At 51.2% G+C, this 22,607-nt stretch overlaps 1 protein-coding gene across 2 annotated transcripts; it reads left to right on the plus strand.

Moving 5' to 3' along the window:
- Nucleotides 1–6,857: 6,857 nt before the first annotated feature.
- SMPDL3B (sphingomyelin phosphodiesterase acid like 3B) lies at nucleotides 6,858–22,347 on the plus strand. Of its 2 annotated transcripts, XM_054720810.1 has the most exons (9): nucleotides 6,858–7,022; nucleotides 12,015–12,228; nucleotides 12,801–12,898; nucleotides 13,862–13,972; nucleotides 14,959–15,102; nucleotides 16,246–16,412; nucleotides 18,778–18,958; nucleotides 19,037–19,170; nucleotides 21,722–22,347. In XM_054720810.1, exons 1-9 carry the CDS (start codon nucleotides 6,962–6,964, stop codon nucleotides 22,091–22,093), a joined length of 1,482 nt encoding a protein of 493 aa, XP_054576785.1. In that variant the 5' UTR covers nucleotides 6,858–6,961; the 3' UTR covers nucleotides 22,094–22,347. The 2 variants fall into 2 exon arrangements, with proteins under 2 accessions (XP_054576785.1, XP_008146221.2); XM_008147999.3 differs by lacking the exon at nucleotides 13,862–13,972.
- The last annotated feature ends 260 nt before the right edge of the window (nucleotides 22,348–22,607 follow it).

Here is a 22,607-nt window from a genome sequence, read left to right on the forward strand (position 1 = left end):
AGGATGAAACATTTGCGAAATAATGTTTTTTCCTCAAAGTGACACACTACCCGAGTTATGCTCAGTTTTTTGGCGAAGTTTGACACACCAAGCTCAAAAGGTTGCCCATCACTGCTCTAAACACTACTGGGTTGTTAGACATCCCCCTCCCATTTATTTATTTAAAATAAATTTATTGATTCCTTTTTTGTTCTAAGCTCTCTGCTGGCCATTGGGATTCAATGCAAAGGTAGACATGGTCCCAGGACTCCTGGATCATTTTCTTTTCTTTTATGAAAACAGCAGGCACTGTTTTAAGCATTTTACATTTATTAACTAAAGCCTGTGAGGTTGATAAGGTACTGTTGTTGTCCCCAGTTTACAGACAAGGAAACTGAGGCACAGTTGTGGAAGCCTGCATTCAAGCCTGGAAAGTCTGATGTCCTTAACCAGTGTAGTTACTATGCCTTGTTTGTTAATCCTCACCCGAGGATACTTTTCCGTTGATTTTTACAGAGTGGAAGGGAGGGGGAAAGACATAGAGAAACATCGATGTAAGGAGACACATTGATTGGTTGCCTCCCAAACATGTCCTGACCCTGTAGAGATGGAGCCTACATTTGAGTGAGGTATGACAACGTGAACTTGACCAGAATCGAACCTCAACCCTTCAGTCGGTGGGCCGGCACTCTAACCACTGAACAACCGGCTAAGGCTACTGTGCTTTCTTGAACATCCCAAACAAGCTCAAATGACAGCTGGGGTTAGGCAGGAAAACTGTAAATGTAGGGGGCTGGATGACAGAGGGAGCTTTTCCCACTGTCTTCTCCACAGTAAGGAAACAACACAAGCATAATGCTAAATAGCAGCTGGCATAGAGAATATGGACCCAGATCAACTATGTGTTTTAACAGATGTCAGAAATTTGTGTTAAAATGTCTTTATTTTAAGTGTTTCAAAACAAACAATTTCAAAACACTATAAGCCAAAGGAAAGATATGTGTGGGCCACAGGTCACTTTTTAAATTCTGTAAGCCTCCAAATCATTGCTGAGGAATAAACTAGACACAGCCAAGACACAAATCTGAGGCATACGGTGGGTTGGTGGGAAGAGATTAACCAAAGAGCTTGTAAGCAGATAATATGCACAACCCATGGCACAGACAACAGTGTGGGAAGCCTGGGGGGAGGGGGATAGAGGGGCCGATGGGGGACAAGTGGGGACATCTGTCACGCTTTTAACAATAAAGATAACAACAACAACAAAAATAATCTGAGGCAGCCCAACTGGCGTGGCTCAGTGATTGAGTGTTGACTTATGAACCAGGAAGTCATGGTTCAACTCCCAGTCAGGGCACATGCCCAGGTTGCAGGCAGGATCCCTAGTGTGGGGCGTGTAGGAGGGATCCAATCGATGATTCTCTCTCATCATTGATATTTCTATCTCTCTCTCCCTCTCCCTTCCTCTCTGAAATAAAATATATATATATATATATTTAAATCTGAGGCATATCAAGACAACATTATTGTATTAAGCCTAAGGTGATTGAAACTTACATAGTCTGATAAGTAAGAACAAATTTATGATACATAGGATAAAATGTTTGAAATTAACACTATCTTGGGAAATTTAAGTTGGGCGTTCACTTGGGTTAATGGGCTTCATTTGGGGTATGATTAGTTATAAATTCAGCTGTGAATTCATAAAAATGAAATGTCTTAGATTAAAATATAACACAATGCAAACCATCAAAATAAGGTTTTTGTACATCTTTTCAAGAGCTTGCTGATCTGATAAATTGAACGGAGGGCTCAGTTCTCAGTGCTAAAATAATTGGTATTTCTCTGTGTGTTAATGCATTCATCTCTCAAGGTTTACTTTTGTCAAGTTGCAGTCTTCTAGTCACAGTGATTTTCAAGAAGTCTGCCATTTCCCTCTCTATCTAGGCCAGTGATGGGCAACCTTTTGAGCTTGGTGTGTCAAACTTCGCCAAAAAACTGAGCATAACTCGGGTAGTGTGTCACTTTGAGGAAAAAACATTATTTCACAAATGTTTCATCCTCAGCATGCGGCCGCCTCAGCGGCCGCGTGTCATCAGAAATGGCTACGCGTGTCAGTGCTGACACGTGTGTCATAGGTTCGCCATCACTGATCTAGGCTATTATCAAGACTGAAAAGAGGAGAAATCACCCTTTATTTTTTAAAAGTATGTTTTTATTGACTTTTTAGAAAGAGAGGAAGGGAGAGGGATAGAGAGATAGAAACATCAATGGGAGAGAAACATTAATCAGCTGCCTCCTACACGCCCCCTACTGGGGATCAACCCTGAAACCACGGCATGTGCCCTGACCAGGAATGAAACAGGCAACCTTTTGGTTCATGGGTCGATGCTCAACCACTGAGCCACACTGGCAGGGAAGAAGTCACCCTTTAAAAACATTCTGGTAGCCCTGGCTGGGTGGGTCAGTTGGTTGAAGTGTCGTCCCATGCACCAAAAGGTGGGGGGTTCGATTCCCAGTCAGGGCACATACCTAGATTGCGGGTTCGAACCCCAGTCAGGGCGTGTGCAGGAGGTGGCCGATCAATGTTTCTCTCTTATGTCGATATTTCTCTTTCTCCCTTCCTCTCTTTCTAAAAATCAATAAAGAAACATATCATCAGGTGAGGATTAAAAAAATTGTTAAATGAATGAGTGAATGAATGAAAGCTGAAGATCAACGTAGCTTTGCTTTAGAGTGACTGGATTCTTTTGTGCTCCCACTCTTGACCTTCTTGGACTAAGCCCTTTGTGGACTTGAACCTCGGGCCAGCCACAGCAGCAGCCTGCCTTCTCAGAAGCTCTGAGGCTGGGAAAGGGCAAAGGTCATTGGCACTCGAGGGCTATCACCCACACTCCCCAGGGCTTTGCTGCCAAGATGTGTGCTGCTACTGAGGTGATAGGCCTGAAAGGGCTACAGCAAAATCATGAAGAATGCTTGTCTCTTACAGCTTTTATACAACATGCTTTTCCTTAAGAGTGATGGAGATTTTCTGTAGATTGCAATTGCCAAGAGTCAAGTAAGAACTATGGGCAATTTGAAGAGGAGGGACTGGTTTGTACTTAAAGAGGCAAAGCTCCAACCATTCGGATTTCTCTGCCTCACGTACCTCTTTCAGTAAACCCAGCACAAATGGGTTCAGCTGGTCTGGCTGAACCCAGGAAGAAGCCACTATGATTTAGGGAGCAAAATCCTGGCAGAGGGCTGAGGCGGGATTGAAACCCTCCTGGCTCCACTCTGAGCTCTGGCAGTGTCTGTCTGGGATGGAGGCATCTTTTGCTAATCCACACAAAGGCCTAAAGGAGTGCCTTTTTCTTTCTTTCTTTTAAAAAATATTTTTATTGATTTTTAGATAGAGAGGAAGGGAGAGGGAGAAAGCAATAGGATCATGGATGAGGAAGAAACATTGATCTGCTGCCTCCTGCATGCCCCCCACTGGGAACTGAGCCTGCAACTCAGGCTTGTGCCCTGGCTCAGAATCAAACCCGTGATCTCTTGGTGCATGGGAGGACTCTCAATCCACTGAGCCACACCAACCGGGCAAGAGTGAGGGGTGCCTGTTCCTATTCTCACAGAAATACCCTGTAGGTTAGTAGTGGTGGTGGTGATGGTGAAAAGGAAAATGGGGGGAGGGGAGAGGCTTGCAACCTAGTTCAGTATCTGGTTAAAACTGTAGTTTTACTTCCCTAGGCTGACTGACTTGGGCGGAGCTGCAGGGCCCCCTGCCACAGCCAACTTGGGCGGAGCTGCGGGGACCCTCAGGGGCCGCCACAGGAGGAGAAATCTAGGTCAGAGCCTCCCCACGAGTTCAATTCAGGCTTTGGATCCGGAATTCCCCTGGACTAGCAGATCTGCAAAATAAAGGTTAAACTCTCCTCCCTCAGAGTGCTGGCTGATGGTTCTCCCGTGCATTCTGCCACAACAATGGGGGGCTTTCTGGGACACTGACCAAAAAGCTGGGGTATTTAAGTAAAAGACGTCTTTGCATTCAGCCAAAAGCTGAGTGGGACTCTAGCACGCCTCAATGGGTTTACAAGGCACACCTGAGCCTGCCCGAGACTTCTAGCTGTCCTCCTTCCCCACCAGTCCCCTGGGTTACCTTCCAAGCATACCTCGATGTGCCCAGATACCGTCCAGCAGGTGTGAATCAGGCTATAGGCTCTGGTGCAAGAAACGTCACACTGCCTTATTTGGTTAAATCAACAGCTGAAATGGCACAAAATTCAGTCCTGGTGGTCATTTTGATGCCCTCCTCTTCCCTGGGGTGGCTCAGGGCCCTGAACATGACTGTTCTGTAACAACCAATTTGTACTTCTTAATCCCTTCACCTTTTCACCCACCCGCACCCGCCTCCCAGACACTTGCAGTAATAAGAGATTAAACCCTGTCACCTTCTCAGTCTGAGTCAGATCCTCCTCGGGACATGTCAAGCCACTGAATATGCTGAAATGCATGCAGTCCAGTGGTTTACCTCCCCATCTTGAGGGCAGGGACTGCCCTGGGTCCCCTCCGTCTCCCTGGGACATGGTTCCCAGCATGAATGAATGGATGACTCATAGTCTTGATTCATTTGTGAATGAGCAGCTTTATCCCCAACCAGCAGTGAAGTTCCTTCGATGGCAAAGACCAGCCATGTTATACAGGTTTGTTTGTTCTCCAAGAGCTTGTGACATTTGCCTCTCAGTGACTGGGTTAGGTGAGTTCCCTCAGGAAGCCAGTTGCTGGCTGGACTGACGTGCTCTGAGGAGCTGGTGGTGTTACGGATGAGACAATGAGACCTCGGTTCTTGATACTTGAAGGAAAGATTTCAATCAAGAGACAAAACGTAGAAAAGCAAGCAAGAATTTATTGACCGCAGCAAAAACACATGTAGGACGTGAAACAAGGAAGAACAGAGAGCCCAGTTGTGCCGCGCCAGCATAGGCAAGGGTTCGGCGAGCCTGAGCGGAGGCGACGAAGGATGGAGAAATGATAGACAAAGAGAAAAAGCTGGGTCTAGGTCAGTGATGGCGAACCTATGACACGCGTGTCAGCACTGACATGCGTAGCCATTTCTGATGACACGCGGGCACTGAGGCGGCCGCATGCCCACGATGAAACATTTGCTGCTCCTGAGGATGAAACATTTGCGAAATAATGTTTTTTTCTCAAAGTGACACACTACCCGAGTTATGCTCAGTTTTTTGGCAAAGTTTGACACACCAAGCTCAAAAGGTTGCCCATCACTGGTCTAGGTGGATCTTCTGTGCCTGGCTGAGGCCACAGAACAGATCCAGACTGCAAAGCTGGTGCTTTATAATCAGGGACAAACAAGGTAATTTACAATGTTGTTGTAAGTTTCACTTGTTTTGGCAGCACTTGCTGCCCCTCCCACAGCCCATTAGCTACCCAGGAAAGATCTAGGGAGCAGTCACAAGATCAAGCTTAATTATGCGTAGAGGGCTGTGCCCTCCAAGCTGGGACTTGTTTGCGACTTTGCCAGCCGGTCAGTCCGAGGCTTAACCCTATAACCGCTTCCTACACCCAGTTAGTGTGGCTCAGTGTGTCAGGAGCCAAGAGTTGGTCAAAGGATTAACTCTGACCTTCAGTAAGTTACTGAAACTAGGCCCACTTCCTCTTGCCTGAGGACAAAGCATTCCTTCTGTAGCCGCCCTTCAACCGCCACACCCTTTATCTATAGTTACGACTTTAGCCAATTATCTAGGTCAGCCCCCACCCCTCCTAGGCATCCACCCCTCTAGAAACCACATATAAGGAACGCTGTAAAAAATAAAATTTCGAGGCTTGATCAGAAACCCCTTTGTCTTGCCTCCATTCTTTGCGTCCCTTGTCTGTCTCTCATTCTCTTACGTGCGCCGCCTCGGTACCCCCGTTAGAAGACCCCGCTGGCCGGGGCACAGTGGTTGAGCGTCGACCTATGAATCAGGAGGTCAAGGTTCAATTCCCAGTGCGGGTGAAACCAAACAACCAGTGGGTCCGGGCTGCCTGTCACTACTTGAGCCAGTTCAGCAGAGACAGGGTTGAATCAGATATGAGCATTTACTCCAAAACTGCCGGCAGCATGGGGGAGCAGCAGGTCATCCACAAACATCTGCTCTGCAGCCCCCCATAAGCCAGCTGCTTATATAAGGCAGGACAAAGATTCCACGGGGAAGCAGGGATCTCAGGCATGGAGAAGTAGGCTGTGTGGGTTTAGGGGATTAGCCCAGGATGAGCTGCCGCTGCCCATGGTTGCAGGTCTCATGGGGTCCTCGGAGTTTAGGAGATCGTGCCTGTGGGGGAAGGGGAAAGGGACAGGAGTGGCATGGGCATGCTCCTTGGAGGGTGAGCACCCTGGGACCTGCATTTTGAGGGGTTTTAAAGGCGGGGCATTTAGGTCTTGGGGGAGGACCAATAGAATGTTTATCAGCTTTATGCTGATGTACCAAGATGAGATTTATTCTCTTAATTTGTCTGTCCTTGGGTGTGGTTGGCAAATGGCACTAACTGGATTGCTGCTGTCTGTCTCCCTGAGGAGGGTGATTTAAGCTATTTACTGTCTGGTTGGGGGAAGTGCAAACCATTACCTCTGAAGTGTCCTTGGTTTAGGGGAGAGAGGACTGAATAGGTGGCTGCAAACTGCTGTTTAACTGTCTGTCTGAGTTCCCTACTCCACTTGTCCTGGAATGTTCCTAGCTTCTTCCTAGCCTGTGGCAGTGGGACGGGTGCTGCTTTCTATTTCAGAGTCCAAAGGTCTGGCTGGCGTAGCACCTCGGATGAACCCAGTTCACACCCTGCTGGGCAAAGGAGGAAAAGCCAGAGGAGGCTTCGATGACTGGAAACGCCAGGTAGCAGGACAGGAAGCTCTGCTCAGGCGAGCGCCACCATTACCTATTTAGGAAGCCTGCGGCTCGAACAACAGCTCCTGGAAAATCCCACGTTCCCTGCGACGCAAGCCCCCAGGATGAGCCTGCTCAAGCTGCTGGTGCTCCTGGCCCACTGGGGAGTCGCCAGGGCTGGACCAGGTAGGCTCTGCAAATGCCTCTGAGTGTTTCCCGGAAAGGGCACCTGGCCCTGAGGGGGTCCGCCTTGGGCCAGCAGTAGTGTGTGGGTTTCTGACCTCCCGCAGGAAACATGTCACAACCCGAGTCCAGGTGAGTTTTAGAGGATGTTTATTAAAGCGGGGGACAGGGAAACAAGGAAGGGCTGGGGAAACGAGCCTCGGCTGGTCTGCTTTGGCTCACTAAGAAGTCAGAGAGAGGGGGCCTTGGGCACAGGTTCGGGAGGTTTGTCTGGGACGAACGGCTGCCCTGGCAGCAAGCCGCGGGGTCCCTTCCCGGTTAGGAGGTGCATGCCTGTGGAGGGGGGAGGGGAGAGGCTCGGGGGCGCTCCTGGGAGGGAAAGCTGGTGCAGGACCTTCGTTTTGAGGGGTTTTAAAGGCTGGGCATTTAGGGGCGGTCTTATGCTGATGTACCGGAATGAAGTTTATTCTCTTAACTTTATCTGCCCTGAGGTATGGTTGGCAAGTGGCACTAACTGGATTTCTGTCACGTCTCCCTGAGGAGGGTGATTTAAGCTATTTGCCCTTTGGATGGGGAGGAAAGTGCCAATCATTTCTTCTTCTTCTTTTTTTAAAAATATATTTTATTGATTTTTTTTACAGAGAGGAAGGGAGAGGGATAGAGAGTTAGAAACATCGATCAGCTGCCTCCTGCACAGCCCCCACTGGGAGGTGCCTGCAACCAAGGTACATGCCCTTGACTGGAATTGAACCTGGGACCCTTCAGTTCGCAGGCTGACGCTCTATCCACTGAGCCAAACCGGTCAGGGCCAATCATTTCTTCTTGGTTTAGGGAAGATCGGGTTTACTAGATGGCTGCAAACTGCTTGGCATGTAGATTTTCGAGACGGCAGTGTACTGCTGTTTAACTATCTGTCTGTTTCCCTATTTCACGTGTCCTGGCTTACTGGCCTGTCTCATCAGGATCCGAGTTGCTACAAGCCGCTCACAGAAAGCTGGAGGTGCTGCTAAAAATAGCAAGGCAGGGAGCTGGGCAGGAGGCCCTGAGAGAGTTAGTAGGCGGTGGGGGTGCTGTTTGAGTGGAGGCGACAGCTGGCCAGGGGAGGGACACTGGCCTTGCTAAGAGGTACGGTGGAGACCTAAGACCCAGCCTGCTGGTAGAGGAAGAAGGTGGCAGGAGATCGTGAACTCACTGAACAAATGTTGGTTGAGGGCCTGCCGTGTCCCATGAGCTATTCCAGGAACCGGGAAAGAAAGGAAAACAAGCAAAGCCCCAGTCCCCCTGAAGCAGCCCTCCACCTGGAAAGAAACAACCCAAAAGACACATGTCCACACATAGTATTCCCGCAGATAACAAGGGTGATGGAAAATAACAGCAGAATAAAGGGGGTACTTGTGGGGTGGCCAGAGCAGAGCTGTCTAATAAAATGGCATTTGAGCAGAGACCTGAGGCTCAAATGAGTGAGAGAAAGAGCCATGTGGACATCGGGAGAAGAACATTCCAATAAGAGGATGGACAGTGCACAGGCCCTGAGCTGAACGTGCAGGTGATGTGCGTGAGGATGAGCAAGGAAGCCAGCGCAGCTGGAGCAGCGTGGACCACGGAGGGTGGTAGAGATGAGGTGGGTGGGGGGAGGGTTGGCACCAGCTCATGTATAAACTTGCAGACAGTTTAGGGAGTCAGAGTGAAGTGGAACACCATTAGAGGGTTTTAGGCAGAGCTGCGATGTGATCCGACATGTAAAGCTTTAAAAGGAGCCTCGGGCTGTTCTGCTGAGGGGAGGCTGCAATGACAGGAAGGCAGGGGAACCACCTCGTGTCTGTCTGCCCGGGACTTCCCTAATTTTGCCACTTAAAGTGTGGCGCCGGGGACACTGCTGCAGTCCTGCGCAAAGGGGAACGGTCGGTCACCCTGGTAAAGGAGAGGCAGCCGAACCAGGGGGAGGCTATTCCATCATCGAGTGAGCGGGGAGGGCGGCTCAGCCTGGGGTGTAGGATCGGAGGTGGTGGGAGATGGTCTGTTTCTGAACAAGACTTGCTGATAGATGTGACAGACAGTGGGTGTGAGAGAGGGGGAGTTGTCATTCCCTGAGATGGCCGTTTGGGCACACGTCCAGTCTGAGGTGCCTGTGAGAGGGCTAGATTCCCATGCAGTTAGAGGGGACCAGTGGGAGGGCGGGGCCTGTAGTTTTCCTTCGGATTCTCAACTGCCCTTCTCTGGAGTCCTTTGCATGAAACCTTAGCGATGATCCAGCACCCTTTCTGCAGCTGCAGAAATCGAGGCCAACGGGAAGGACTGGCGCAGGGGTCCGCTCCTCGCTTGTCCCTGTGGAGCTAGCTCAGTCCTGGTCAGTCCTCTGGTCATCCACTTCCTCAGACCCTACTCAGGAGCAGCTGAGAGCCTGGGCAAAACAACCAAGCTCTAAGGACAATGTCCAAGAAGAGCTAACATTTGCTTATTGAGCAGTTATGATGGGCCAGGCTGGGCCATGCTTGTGCTAGGTGCTTGATATATGCTGTCTTTTTTCTTGTTGTTGTTAATCCTCACCTGAGGATATTTTTTTTAAATTGATTTTTAGAGAGTGGAAGGAGGGGGCGAAGAGAGAGAGAGAGAAAGAAACATTCATGCGAAAGAGGCACATAGACTGGTTGCCTCCTGCATCCCGATTCCGGCCGGGGATCAAGCCTACAACTGAAGATACATGCCCTTGACCGGAATCGAACCTGCAACCCTTCAGTCTGTGGGCCGATGCTCTAACCACTGAGCCAAGCCCGCCAGGGCTAATGTTGCTTTTAAAATGATTTCTTGCCCAGGGGAGGGATCAGGATTTGTTTGGTCAGTCATTTACACCTTAGTGTGAACAAGTTTCTGCTTCTTTCCTGAGACCAGATTTAGATCCAGAAAGGTGGGTAAAAGCTAGGACTCACCAGGGAGGAAGAGTCAAGAAGTGGTGATCAGGGGCCAGACTTCACCTTCCAGCCTGTCCTGTGGCTTGGGTGGGGCCTTGCTCTCCCAACAGAAGCCGGACGCCTAGGCCCAGTTTCCTGAGGGTTGGGCAGGTGTTGACTGTTGGCTCTGAGCGACACAGGAAATGGAGGCGGAAGTGACAGCAATGGTGAAGGGTGAGGAAATCCCAGGCCTCACCCTGGTTTTTAGCCAGAAACAGGATTCAGGGCAGCGGCCAAACCTGTTCAACCCTCTTCAATAAACATCATTGAAACTATTTATATCAGGCTTGGTACTGGCTACAGAAAATGAATCCACTCTGTGTAGCCTGTTTCTTTGAATTCCCTTCTCTCTCGTACACCAAGAGATTTTTGGCATTTCAGCCTCCCTCGGTTTGGAGCTGCGACCAGGTTTCAATCAGGCACGTCAGCAAACGGGACCACTCCCAGCGGCCTGACCTGCCACCCTGCATCTAGAACCACCGAGTACACCCACAGGAGGAATTCAGCCCAATCTGAGCTCACATTCCTTCTTTTCTGGCCCAACATTATGTCCACATCTACCCCCCAGGTTTTTGATGGTATTAATTAGCAAGATCTTACTCATTCGGTAAGCCTTCTCCTAGATCAGATTTTTTTTTTAGAGAATGGAAGGGAGGGAGTGAAGGGGGGGTGGAGAGAGAGATCAATTGGTTGCCTCCCACACCCCCCCGAATGGGGCCTGGGGCCAGGGATCGAACCTGCAACCCAGGTATGTGCTCTTGACTGGGAATCAAACCTGAGATTCTTTGGTGCTCAGGCCACAGCTCTAACCATTGAGCACACCAGCCAGGGCCAGGTCAGATTTTTGTATTTCCCTGAAGCATGATAAAATCTGGCTCTACTAGTAATTATGGGCTCAGAGAGGTGAAGAAACTTGCCCAAGGTCACAACTAGTATGCTTGCTTAACCCGGACCCTCCCCACCTTTGCTTTAAGACAAACACTTTTCTTAGAACTCCCAAAGGTTTCTTGAGGGTCCTGCCTCAGCCCAATCCCTCATGTTGGTGCTGGGGATGCTGAGGTGGGGAGGTGGAGAGGGCCTTGTCAAAGGTCACAGGTCAGGGTCAGATAAGCCTGTGCTCTGCTCCACTCAGTGCCTCCCTGGGCAAATCCTGTGGCCCAATTTCTCTCTCTCTCTCTCTCTTCTTCCTTCCTTCTTTCCTTCCTTCCTTCCTCCCTCCCTCTCTTCCTTCCTTCCTTCCTTCCTTCCTTCCTTCCTTCCTTCCTTCCTTCCTTCTTCCTTCCTTTCTCTCTCTCTTCTTTCTTTCTTTCTTTCTTTCTTTCTTTCTTTCTTTCTTTCTTTCTTTCTTTCTTTCTTTCTTTCTTTCTTTCTTTCTTTCTTTCTAAAATCCTGTGGCCCAGTCTCCCTCCCTCCTTTCCTCCCTTCCTTCCTTCCTTCCTTCCTTCCTTCCTTCCTTCCTTCCTTCCTCTCTCTCTCTCTCTCTCTCTCTCTCTCTCCTTTCTTTCATTCAAAAATATATATTTTAATTGATTTCAGAAAGAAAGGGAGAGGGAGATAGAAATATCAATGATGAGAGAGAATCATTGATTGGCTGCCTCCTGCACACCCCACACTGCAGATCAAGCCCGCAACCCAGGCGTGTGCCACGACTAGGAACGAACCACGGCCTCCTGGTTCTTAGGTCTATGCTCAGCCACTGAGCCACGCCGGCCAGGCTCTTTCTTTATTTTTGTAATATTTATTTTAGAAAGAGAGAAACACGGATGTGAGAGAGAAACATTGATCAGTTGTCTCCCATACATGCTCCCACCGGGGATCAGACCTGCAACCTGGGTATGTGCCCTGACCAGGAATCAAATCAGCGACCCTTATGGTACATGGGCTGACACTCAACCAACTGAGCCACACCAGCCAGGGCCCGGGGTCCATTTTCTCCGGACCCTTTCACCTGCACAACTCCCTCCTCCAGCTCCTGGTTCCCCCACCCTGCCTCCCCATGCGGGCTCAGGAGGGCCTGGCATTGAGGAGGGTCTCCTTTCCCCTGCAGGGAGGTTCTGGCACATCTCGGACCTGCACCTTGACCCTGACTACAAGGTGTCCACAGACCCCCTCAAGGTATGCCCATCAGCTGGCTCCCAGCCGGTGCACAACTCGGGCCCCTGGGGGGACTACCTCTGTGATTCCCCCTGGGTCCTCATCAACTCCTCCGTCTACGCCATGAAGGAGATCGAGCCGGAGCCAGACTTCATCTTCTGGACAGGGTGAGAGCCGACAGCACAGCTACTGCCACTGGGTTCCTGCCGCCTGCCACCTTCCTGCCCTGTCCCCCTTAGTCCTCACATGAAGCTCACAGGGACCCTGGACGTGGCTGATCCCAGTCTGTGCCCTCGCCCTCTGTCTCCCGGCCTCAGCAGCACGCAGCTCTCAGGTGGCTGGGGACAAGGTCATGGCATGCCTGGGCGTGTGGAAAACTCCCCCGTTTTAAGTTGGGGGATGAATAATGCAGCCACTCCCCCTGGGGTTTAGGGACTGCAAGCCCTAAAGATCCAAATGCAGGGACGGGAGAAGGTCGGCGCCATTACTGTTCCTATCGTACGGATGAGCTGATGGGGGCTCAGAGAGTTTAAACAACCAGCCGAGGACACGCAGCAGGTCAATGGCGGAGCACGGGTTTGAACTCTGCCCTATGTGACTCCCAACTTCAGCCTGGCCATACCTCAGTTCCATGGCCTCTTTTCTTACAGCAGAGCCCCGCGCCCCCCCCCCCCCCCCCCCCTTTCCTCATTCCCCATCCTGAGCTGCCCACACTCACTGGCGTGGCGGTGTTTTGCAGTGATGACACCCCTCACGTGCCCAACGAGAGGCTGGGAGAAGCAGCTGTGCTGGAAATTGTGGAACGCCTGACCAGGCTCATCAGAGAGGTCTTCCCAGGTGAGGGCCTGCCGTTAGTCCTCCACAGCATTTCCTGAGCTCCACGTGCCGCCATGGGACAGGAGCAGCAAGGTGTAAAGCCAGGGACAGGAGCAGCCTTCATCCATTGACAATAATGGCTGTGGGAAAGTTCTGTGCCAGGCACTTCCAGCAACCCTGCGAGGAACAGGAGAGCTGATGGGCCTGAGGATACACACAAGAACTTATCCATGGAAATGAGGAGAGAATCATTGATTGGCTGCCTCCTGCACGCCCCACCCTGGGGATCCAGCTCGCAACCTGGGCATGTGCTCTGACCAGGAATTGAACCGTGACCTCCTGGTTCATAGGTTGATGCTCAACTACTGAGCCACGCTGGCTGGGCTAGAAGGTTTTCCAGTTTATAATACACTTGCACATTTGCTGATTTCCCTAACATCCAAGATGCCATCAACTGTAAGATGCATCATTTTATGGAGAGTGGTGCACACAGATGTACAAGGCAAGCCGACCCAGCCCCTTCCAGGCCCTGCCACGCACTAGCTGGGTAATCTCATCAAGACACATTTCTCCCTGGGAAAGTAAATACTGGTACCTGCCCAGAGGATTGCTGTGAGGCTTAAATAAGCCAATCCATTCACTCATGTAGTCAATCAACAAATATTTATTGAGCATCTACTACAGGAGACACAAGTTTAGGGGTAGGGGACTTGGAGGTGGCACAAGACATCAGGTCATGACCTCATGGAGCTTGTAAGGAGCTTCCAAAAGTCTGGCACATAGAAGCAGCAAAAAGAGGGAGGGATCCTCTCCCTTCTCTCCTGCCCTTGAGATTCCAGGAATTCATGTTTTTCTTAAATGGATCTTTAATGGCTGCCAGCATTTATTTCAGAGAGGTGAGGTTTTTCCAGACAGTTACGATGATGGCTTCCTGCTTTGTGAACAATTCCTGGTGAGAATTCTACAACTTTCTCCTTTTTGCAGAGCCCTCAAGACCTTGCAGGCTACACAGGACAAAGGGTTTGTTAGAGACATTTCCCCAACTGAGAATTGGAGGCTCCAGCCTCCCTCATCAGTTCAAGATCACTCCCTGCGGTGAGCCAAGCAGTAGAAGGGAAATGTCCTGCCCTGAACTCAGAGGAGTTTTTGTTTGTCATCAAATATTTACTGAGCAACTACTACCTGCCAGACACAGTGGTAAAATGAAAGCGGGAATGAGGCTGACAGCCTCCCCGCCCCTCCTGGGCTCATTCACAGGCCACTTCCTCCAGGAGGCCCCCCTGACTCCACCACTCCTGTTACACACTTCCACAGCAAGTGGCTCTTCCTTTTTTGTAAGAGCCACACACCCCTCGTTACTCAATACCTGTCAACCTACTGCAATGCCAGGCCTCTGGGACTGGGACTGGGTGCCTGGTACCAGGTCTACGTGTCGGTACAAACTAGGTGCTCAGTAAATACATCTGTTTCATGAGCGAAACTCCTAAGGCCTCCCGGAGTGAACCAGATCTTTTCCCTAACAGTAAGATGGCCCTGGAATTGACAAGAACAAGGAACACTAAATACTAGGTGTCCTTTTTAGGAAAACATTTATTTTTATTGATTTCAGAGAGGAAGGGAGAGGGAGAGATAAAAACATCAATGATGAGAGAGAATCATCAATTGGCTGCTATCTGCACACCTCACACTGGGGATCGAGCCTGCAACTCGGGCATGTGCCCTGACCGGGAGTTGAACTGTGAACTCCTGGTCCAGAGTTCAATGCTCAACCACTGAGCCACACTGGCCGGGCTAGCTTTCTCCTTCTCAGTTGATGCTTCCTCTCTGACCAGAAAACTTTCTCCTGGGAATGGGGTTAGGGTCCAGGATCAGAGAACTCACTGCTTCTCCTTGCCAGGTCTCAGCAAAGTTCAGCGAGCTTCTATTAAATGAAGTTTTCAGTTTATCTCTAGATTTTCCTCATCTGTGGGTTTTATTCTCATTGCTCTTCTCATTGGCTCTGATGGTCAATGGCCAACTGAAAATGATTGACTCCAAGTGCTTCCCCATATATATTTTTATATTTTTCCTTTCCTTCCCAGATACTAAAGTATACGCTGCTTTGGGAAACCATGACTTTCACCCCAAAAGCCAGCTCCCAGCGGGGAGCAACAATATCTACAATCAGATAGCAGAACTATGGAGACCCTGGCTCAATAATGAATCCATTGCTCGCTTCAAAGAAGGTACTAATACCATTTGCTACTATACGCACTCATTGTACGCCAACGTCTAATCTAATTCATCTTTACCACACCCCCACGAGATTGGTACTGATTTCATCCCTCTTTTATAGATAAGGAGACTGAGGTTTAAAGATACCAAATCACTTTGGCCAAGGTCACCCCCTTAGGGAGGCGGACGTGATAGCAGAATCCAGGGCTGACTCCAGTGCCCGTGCTCTTAACCCCACGGCACTGATGAGGATGAGCAGTGAATATTTATTGGGAGTTTACTGTGTGCCAAGCACTGGCCTCCGTGCGTTACTAGACTCCTTGCAAATACACTAGGAAAGAGCAGTGACCTTCAATTCAGTTCAAGCAAGGTTTCTCGGCCTTGTCCCTATTGACATTTGGGGCAGAAGGCCTTTGTAGTGGGAGCTGTGCTGTGAACTACAGGATGTTTAGCGGCATCTCTGGCCTCTACCCCCTAGGTGCCAGTAACACCCCCAGTGCAACTCGGGCATGTGCCCTGACCGGGAGTTGAACTGTGAACTCCTGGTCCAGAGTTCAATGCTCAACCACTGAGCCACACTGGCTGGGCTAGCTTTCTCCTTCTCAGTTGATGCCAAAAAATGTCTCTAGACATTGCCAAATGCTCCCTGGGGGACAAGATCACCTGGTTGAGGACAACTGACCCAAAGACAGCCTGCCCAAGGTAACCCCGGTTCCTCTTCCTTTTCCTCAGTCCACAGCTGCCGGGGCTCCCCATCGGTCAGACCAACCAGAAGCCTTGGCACAGAAGCCCATTGGCTTAGTTCACAAAGACCAGCTCCCAGGGCAAAGAGCCGAGTAGAGAAGGGTTGATGATGCATCTGGAGGGGCAAACACACTTCATTGTTATCACCAATGAGGTGATACAGACGAGGAAGCTGAGACAGAGAAGTTAAGTAACTTTCCCAAGTGGCACAGCTCATAAGTGATAGAGGCAGGATTTGAACTGAGGTATCCTGGCTCCAGAGCCTTCGGTCTTAACCCATGAAGCCCGTGTTATGGGAAAGATGGGAAGGGAGCATTAAGGGAGGGAGGAAGTGGGCGAGGAAAGGGGGCAGAGGTGTGTTTAGTCAGGGGCAGAGGACCCTTCACAGTTCCCTGGCTGTGATGTCCTAGGTGCGTTCTATTCTGAGAAGCTGCCGGGGACGACGGGGCGAATCGTGGTCCTCAACACCAATCTGTACTATACCAGCAATGAGCAGACGGCCAGCCTGGCTGACCCTGCCCAGCAGTTCCAGTGGCTGGAAGATGTGCTGAGCAACGCGTCCAGAGCTGGGGAGATGGTAAGGGCTCCTGCCTCCTCCCCCTCCCCTCTCACTCTTGAATCACGTCCTGCACGAGTCTCCCACCTCTGCACAAATTCATCTGCTCTCTGCAGATGCCCACATCACAGGCTGGAGTGGGGAACCTTTTTCTGCCAAGGGCCATTCGGATATTTATAACATCATTTGCGGGCCGCACAAAATTGTCAACTTAAAAATTAGCCTGTTATATTTGGTTAAACGTTTAATTAACTCAGCCCCAATGCCTTGCAAGAGCCAGACCAAATGATTTCACGGGCCTTATATGGCCCGCGGGCCAGACGTTCCCCACCCCTGAGAGAGGGTCTTTATCAGCCTGGCACCAGGAGGGGGCTTTGTCCATCCTCAGAACAGCCCGTGAGGCTGGGACCCCAATGCCCATGGCAGATGTGAGGCTCCCCAGGGGTGGTGATGATCCCAAGTCACACAGTAAGTGGTGGGGCCAAGACCAGACGCCCGACTCCAAGTCCAGTGCTCTTTTCACTTCTGCCACACTCCACGGCTGCAGCCCACATTGTGGGCTAGACTTCAAGGAATGCCCTCCCCTGTGGGGAAGCGCGGGACTTGGTTGGAATGCCTGTAAGGAGGACTCTCCGAAAGGTCGGGGTCCTCTGGGGGGACTTTGCTAAAGGCGGCGGCCCCTACCTTGACTTTTCCAAACAAGTCCTATCCCCTGGTGTGTTTTGCCAGAATCTCTGTGTTTAGTCTTTAAAGACCTGACCTTATAGAAACGTGTGCTTTCTCAAGGATACTTACCCTGCTGATGGTATCTAGAGGTTAATTTTAGTTCAAGCTGTTGTTACAACAAAAAGCTAATGAGGCAGGCAATCGGGGCTATTTTAGTTGCTAAAGCTAAACAGTCCCTTAGCCTTCTCTTTCACAGAAACGTGTGTCAGAGTAATCTATTCATCCGCTGCTCGGGGTCTGCTGGTCAGCCCGCCACTGCCCTTGAGGTGTGTCCAGCTCATCTGCTGGGCTGGCAGCTCCCCGAGGACTGGTCCTGTGTCTCATTTGCTTGAGTCCCTGCACGGAACAGCAGCACCTCCCAGCAGGATTTCATGGCTGGTGCTTCTGAGCACTCATTATCTCATTTAACTCTCAAAGCTTCACCAGTTAGGTGCTATTCCCAATGAAAAAACTGAAGCTCATGGGGGCTGAGGTGGTAAAATATCAATCAAAGGACTTGTATGCATGCATATGAGCATAACCAATGGACACAGACAGTAGGGGGGTGAGGACATGTGCTGGGAGGTGGGAGCGGCTGGGGAGATGTCAATGGGGGGAAAGGAGACTCATGTAATACTTTAAACAACAAAGAATTTAAACTAAAAACAAAACAACAACAACACTGAAGCTCAGAGCGGTGACACACCGCTGGTGTCCAAGCTGTAGTTTGACTCCAAAGTTCATGCTCCTAATTGCCCTCTCCCTCACCCCAATTCTGCTTCCTGCAGTGGTGGCCAAGGGCCCAGGCATTGTTAGCTGAGTGACTTAAGGAATGGGAGGTGTGATCGCACATGAACACTTAGCATCTGGAGGGGCAAACACACGGTCCTGCAGGACAGGCTCAGTGACAGTGCCCGGCTCTCCACGAGGAGGATCAGGGAGGTTTCAGGAGGAGGTGTCCTTTGAACAGGGTTTGGAAGTCTGAGCCGGATACAGAAGTGAAAATGAAAAGGGCACGCCGGGTGGCAGGCACAGCATGGGCAAAGCAGAGGTGGGAAGCATGTTACGTTACTGGGTACAGGGATGCTGGAGTCTGCCCGGAAGAGGGGAAGCAGACGGGGTACCCTTGAACCTGTCTGCTTGTCTTTGGGGAGATGGGCAGGTTTTTACAAAATATATATTTTATTGATTTTTTACAGAGAGGAAGGGAGAGGGATAGAGAGTTAGAAACATCGATGAGAGAGAAACATCGATCAGCTGCCTTCTGCACACCCCCTACTGGGGATGTGCTCACAACCAAGGTACATGCCCCTGACCGGAATCAAACCTGGGACCCTTCAGTCTGCAGGCTGACGCTCTATCCACTGAGCCAAATCGGTTAGGGCAGTGGTCGGCAAACCCATTAGTCAACAGAGCCAAATATCAACAGTACAACGATTGAAATTTCTTTTGAGAGCCAAATTTTTTAAACTTATTCTTCTAACGCCACTTCTTCAAAATAGACTCGCCCAGGCCGTGGTATTTTGTGGAAGAGCCACACTCAAGGGGCCAAAGAGCCACATATGGCTCACGAGCCGCAGTTTGCCGACCACGGAGTTAGGGCAACGGGCAGGTTTTGAGAGGGGGAAATGAAGGGCTAGGAGGGCATCTCTGAGCCCCTCCTGGCACTCCTTCCTCATAGGTGTACATCATTGGCCACGTGCCCCCGGGGTTCTTTGAGAAGAAAGGGAACAAGATGTGGTTCCGGGAGGGATTCAACGAGAAGTACCTGAAGGTGGTCCAGAAGCATCATCGAGTCATCGCAGGGCAGTTCTTCGGGCACAATCACCTGGACAGCTTTCGGATGTTCTATGATGATGCAGGTACTCAACCTGGAGGGCACTGCCAGCCTGCCTCCCTCCTCTCACCAGCCTCTCAGTCCCATTGTCTCTCTCCTAAAGGTGCCCCCATCAGTGTCATGTTCCTTACGCCGGGAGTCACCCCATGGAAAACCACATTACCCGGAGTAGTCAATGGGGCCAACAATCCAGGCATCCGAGTGTTCAGATACGACCGAGCCACGCTGAGCCTGCAGGTCAGGAGCCCTGGGTCTGCTGGGGCTGGAGGAGGAGGGAGGGGCCTAAACACATCACCACACTCCCTAACTCTTTCCCAGCTAATCCACACTCTAGTGACCACTGACTCTCAGGAAGGTCAAGTGACTTCCCCTCGGCTAGAACTCAGGATCAGACCCCTGGTCCTACCTCCAAATCCTGCCGCCGAATCAGGTCATTTCTTCTTCCCCAAATCTTCCTTCACCCCGGATCATTGCCGCGGGCCTCCTACCTAATTTCTCTGCCTCCAGCACTGCCCTGTGGTAGCTCACCTGCTACATACTACAGAAGAGATTAATCTCTCTAAAGCAGCGGTCGCCAACCTTTCGGACCTCATGGACCACCAGTGGTCCGCGGACCACCGGTTGGCGACCGCTGCTCTAAAGCACTTGTCTCTCTCCTGCTCAATAACCTTCAATGGCTCCCCAGTGTCCCCAAGATAAGACGGATCTCCGCAGCCTGGTATTCAAGTGTGCCCCCAGGCCCACTGCCCACAGGTCTGTGTCCTCTGCCCCGATGACACGGCAGCTAACGCAGTTTCCCAACTCATCCAGCGGCCCGTCACCTCCTGGGATGTGCTTGTGGTTATTAAAGTGACAAAGAAACATTATTCCTTCATTTGTTCCATAAACTATTAATTAGCTGCCGTGCCAGGCCGGTGAACACAACAAAGTCACTGCTCTCCCGGCGCTGACATTCCCACAGGAGTAAACAACCAAGTCAAGTCAGGTCCGGCATGAGATACGTGCTAAGGAGAAGAGGAAACAGTGAAGAGGCAGGCGGTGACGATGGCTGTGGAGTGTGTGTGCCGTTAGATAGGTGTGGTGGGAAAGTGTCCCTGATAGGATGACAGTTCAGTCCTGAGTAAACTGAGGGACTGAGCCATGTGAGCATCTGGTGGAGGAAGAGCAAGTCAGAGGCCCTGGGGTTGGGGGGGGGGGGTGTGCCTGGTGGGTTAGAAGAGCAAGGAGGCCAGTGTGGCCACAGGAGCGAGTGGGGGGGACAAGGTTAGATCACACAGGCCTGAGCAGGACTCTGGATCTGGAAGGTTTGGGGCAGAAGAATTAAATATGCTGGCTTACAAAACCACCATGTCTGCTGTGCCGAGAACAGGCTGCCGGGGTCAAGGGCAGAACCAGGAGGATGAGACAGGAGGGGACTGCACCAACCACGAGAGGTGATGGTGCCGTGGGCCAGGGCGGTAGCAGTGGGTGGTGAGACGTGCCGGATCCCGGATGTATTGTGACGGCAGAGCAGACAGGATCTGCTGGTGGACTGGACGAGGGGTGTGAGGAAACAGGAGTCCAGGAGGATTCCAAGGCTTTGGTCTGAAAACCTGGAAGGAGGAAGTTGCTAGTGACTGAAGTGGGACCACAGCAGGAGGAGCAGGTCTCGGAGGGAAGACCAGAAAATTGGTTTTGACCTGTGAACTGCAGGATGTCCAAGTGGCATGCACGTGAGAGTGCTGAGGGAGGAGGCAGCTGGAGTCCCAGGAAGAGGTGGGTATTGAGATTTGATCGGGGAGTTGAGAAATGTCTTTTAAAATATGGACTGGATACGATAACCTAGGTCCTGATCCTGGAGTAAATGAAGATGGGAGAAGCGGTCTGAGGGTTTTGAAGAGTATGATCCCTTGTCCACATGGGCACTCAGAGGGCTTTTTTCAGCAAGAGGAATCACAGCCTGGGCCTCCCTCCTCCCTGCACCCGGCCCACCAGCGATGGGGCCGTTTGTTTCACAACGATGCACTGTGAGAGGTCGCCGTTCTAGCCTGGGCACCAACATGCCTTACATCCTTCTCAGGGAGGGAGCCGGACACACGAGGGTTTGAATCCTGGCTCCGCCACTCAGGAGCTTTTTTTACCTGCTTGGGCCTCCCTTGCTTCATCTGTAAATGGGAGGCAGGAAATACCATCCATTCACGGCAGCTCCTCTTACCCCACCTCTAGTGACCTGAAGCAGACCCACAGATTTAAGTGGAAAGTGTTGGACAGATAAACCCTTCCAGATTCTAGTCCCGAAGATGCACCTGAGTCCTAGGGGTCTTGGGGGGATCCCAAGCCTCCAACCAACCACAATTCTATAACCTATCTCAGCCAGGCACTCCGTCCTACTTCCTTTAACTTGCTTTTTATCATTTATTCTATAAATATTTACTGAGCATCTTCTGTGAACCCGGGAGCTTGCTGGGACAGAAAATGCACAGGCCATGGGGTAAACCACCTGGTTCCACTCCTGCCTTGGCCGCTGAACATCTGTAGGACCCAGGGGCAAAGAAATTAACCTCTTTAGGACTCAGTTTCTTCATCTGTGAAATGGGGGTGATAAGTGCAGTTACTTCATCAGATTCAATTAGCTGATGTCACACACACACACACACACACACACACACACACACACACACACCCTGGTAAGTAGTAAATGCTCATTAACTAATAGCAGTCATTATGGAGGGTGGGGGCAAAGGCCAGGTGCAGGATTGGGGGTGGAAGCAGACAGTTGTTCACAGCCGGCCTCCTGCCCCCTCTCCAGGACATGATGACCTACTTCATGAACCTGAGCCAGGCGAACGTGCAGGGAACGGCGCGCTGGGAGCTCGAGTACCAGCTGACCAAGGCCTACGCGGTGCCCGACGCAGGCGCCCGCTCCATGCACGACGTGCTGGGCCGCATCGCCAGCGACCAGGGCACGCTGCAGCGCTACTATGTCTACAACTCGGTCAGCTACGACACGCGGGCCTGCGACCACATCTGCCGCGCCGAGCACGTGTGCGCGCTGCGCGAAGTGGCCTTGGACTCCTACGCCACCTGCCTGCGCGGCCCCGCCGCTGCGCCCGGGCCCGGGCTCGGGCTCCCGCTCCTGCTGGCAGCGCAGCTAGGCCTGAGCGCGTGGCTCGCATGGTGACCTGGGGTGCCGCCCGCTGGATCGCTGGGTTTGCCTTCCTCTGGGTGAATTGGGGCCGGGTCCCCCCCTGAGGGCTGGACTTTCTCATTTTCCCGGCGTTCGCAGAGTGAACGGGGATGGGGCAGCCAGATCAGGAAAGAAGCCCGAAGACCCTACCACAAGCCCATTTCTCCCAAGTTTTACGTTTTATATGTATTAAAAAAGCTCACGATGTATCTTATTATGGGCATTGCCCTTTCAACATGTAAAGTGTTTAAAGCAACTCCCTTGCTGTTAGTGAAAGTCCCCCCACGGATAATGGGAGTAAAACGAGCCGCTAGGACGGTGCGCCTGGTTGACCCTGGGTCCTTGGTCTCCCCGCACACGGCCCGAACTCTTTTAGTTCACCAAGTCCCGCCCTCTGGGATCAAAATGGGCCTCTCTGTTTTGTTTCGCTACGATGCAAAGTGCGAGGTCGCCGTTCTAGCCTGGGTGCTCACCTCCGGGCCATTTTCGCCGTCCTGGGCCCACCGGA

Source organism: Eptesicus fuscus, chromosome 9 (assembly GCF_027574615.1).
Source record: "Eptesicus fuscus isolate TK198812 chromosome 9, DD_ASM_mEF_20220401, whole genome shotgun sequence".
Taxonomy (NCBI): domain Eukaryota; kingdom Metazoa; phylum Chordata; class Mammalia; order Chiroptera; family Vespertilionidae; genus Eptesicus; species Eptesicus fuscus.

Coding starts and splice junctions, on each gene's coding strand:
- SMPDL3B (XM_054720810.1), top strand. CDS start 6,962: ATGAGCCTGCTCAAGCTGCTGGTGCTCCTGGCCCACTGGGGAGTCGCC. Junction 12,229..12,800: donor GACTTCATCTTCTGGACAGG/GTGAGAGCCGAC, acceptor GGTGTTTTGCAG/TGATGACACCCCTCACGTGC. Junction 16,413..18,777: donor CGTCCAGAGCTGGGGAGATG/GTAAGGGCTCCT, acceptor CCTTCCTCATAG/GTGTACATCATTGGCCACGT.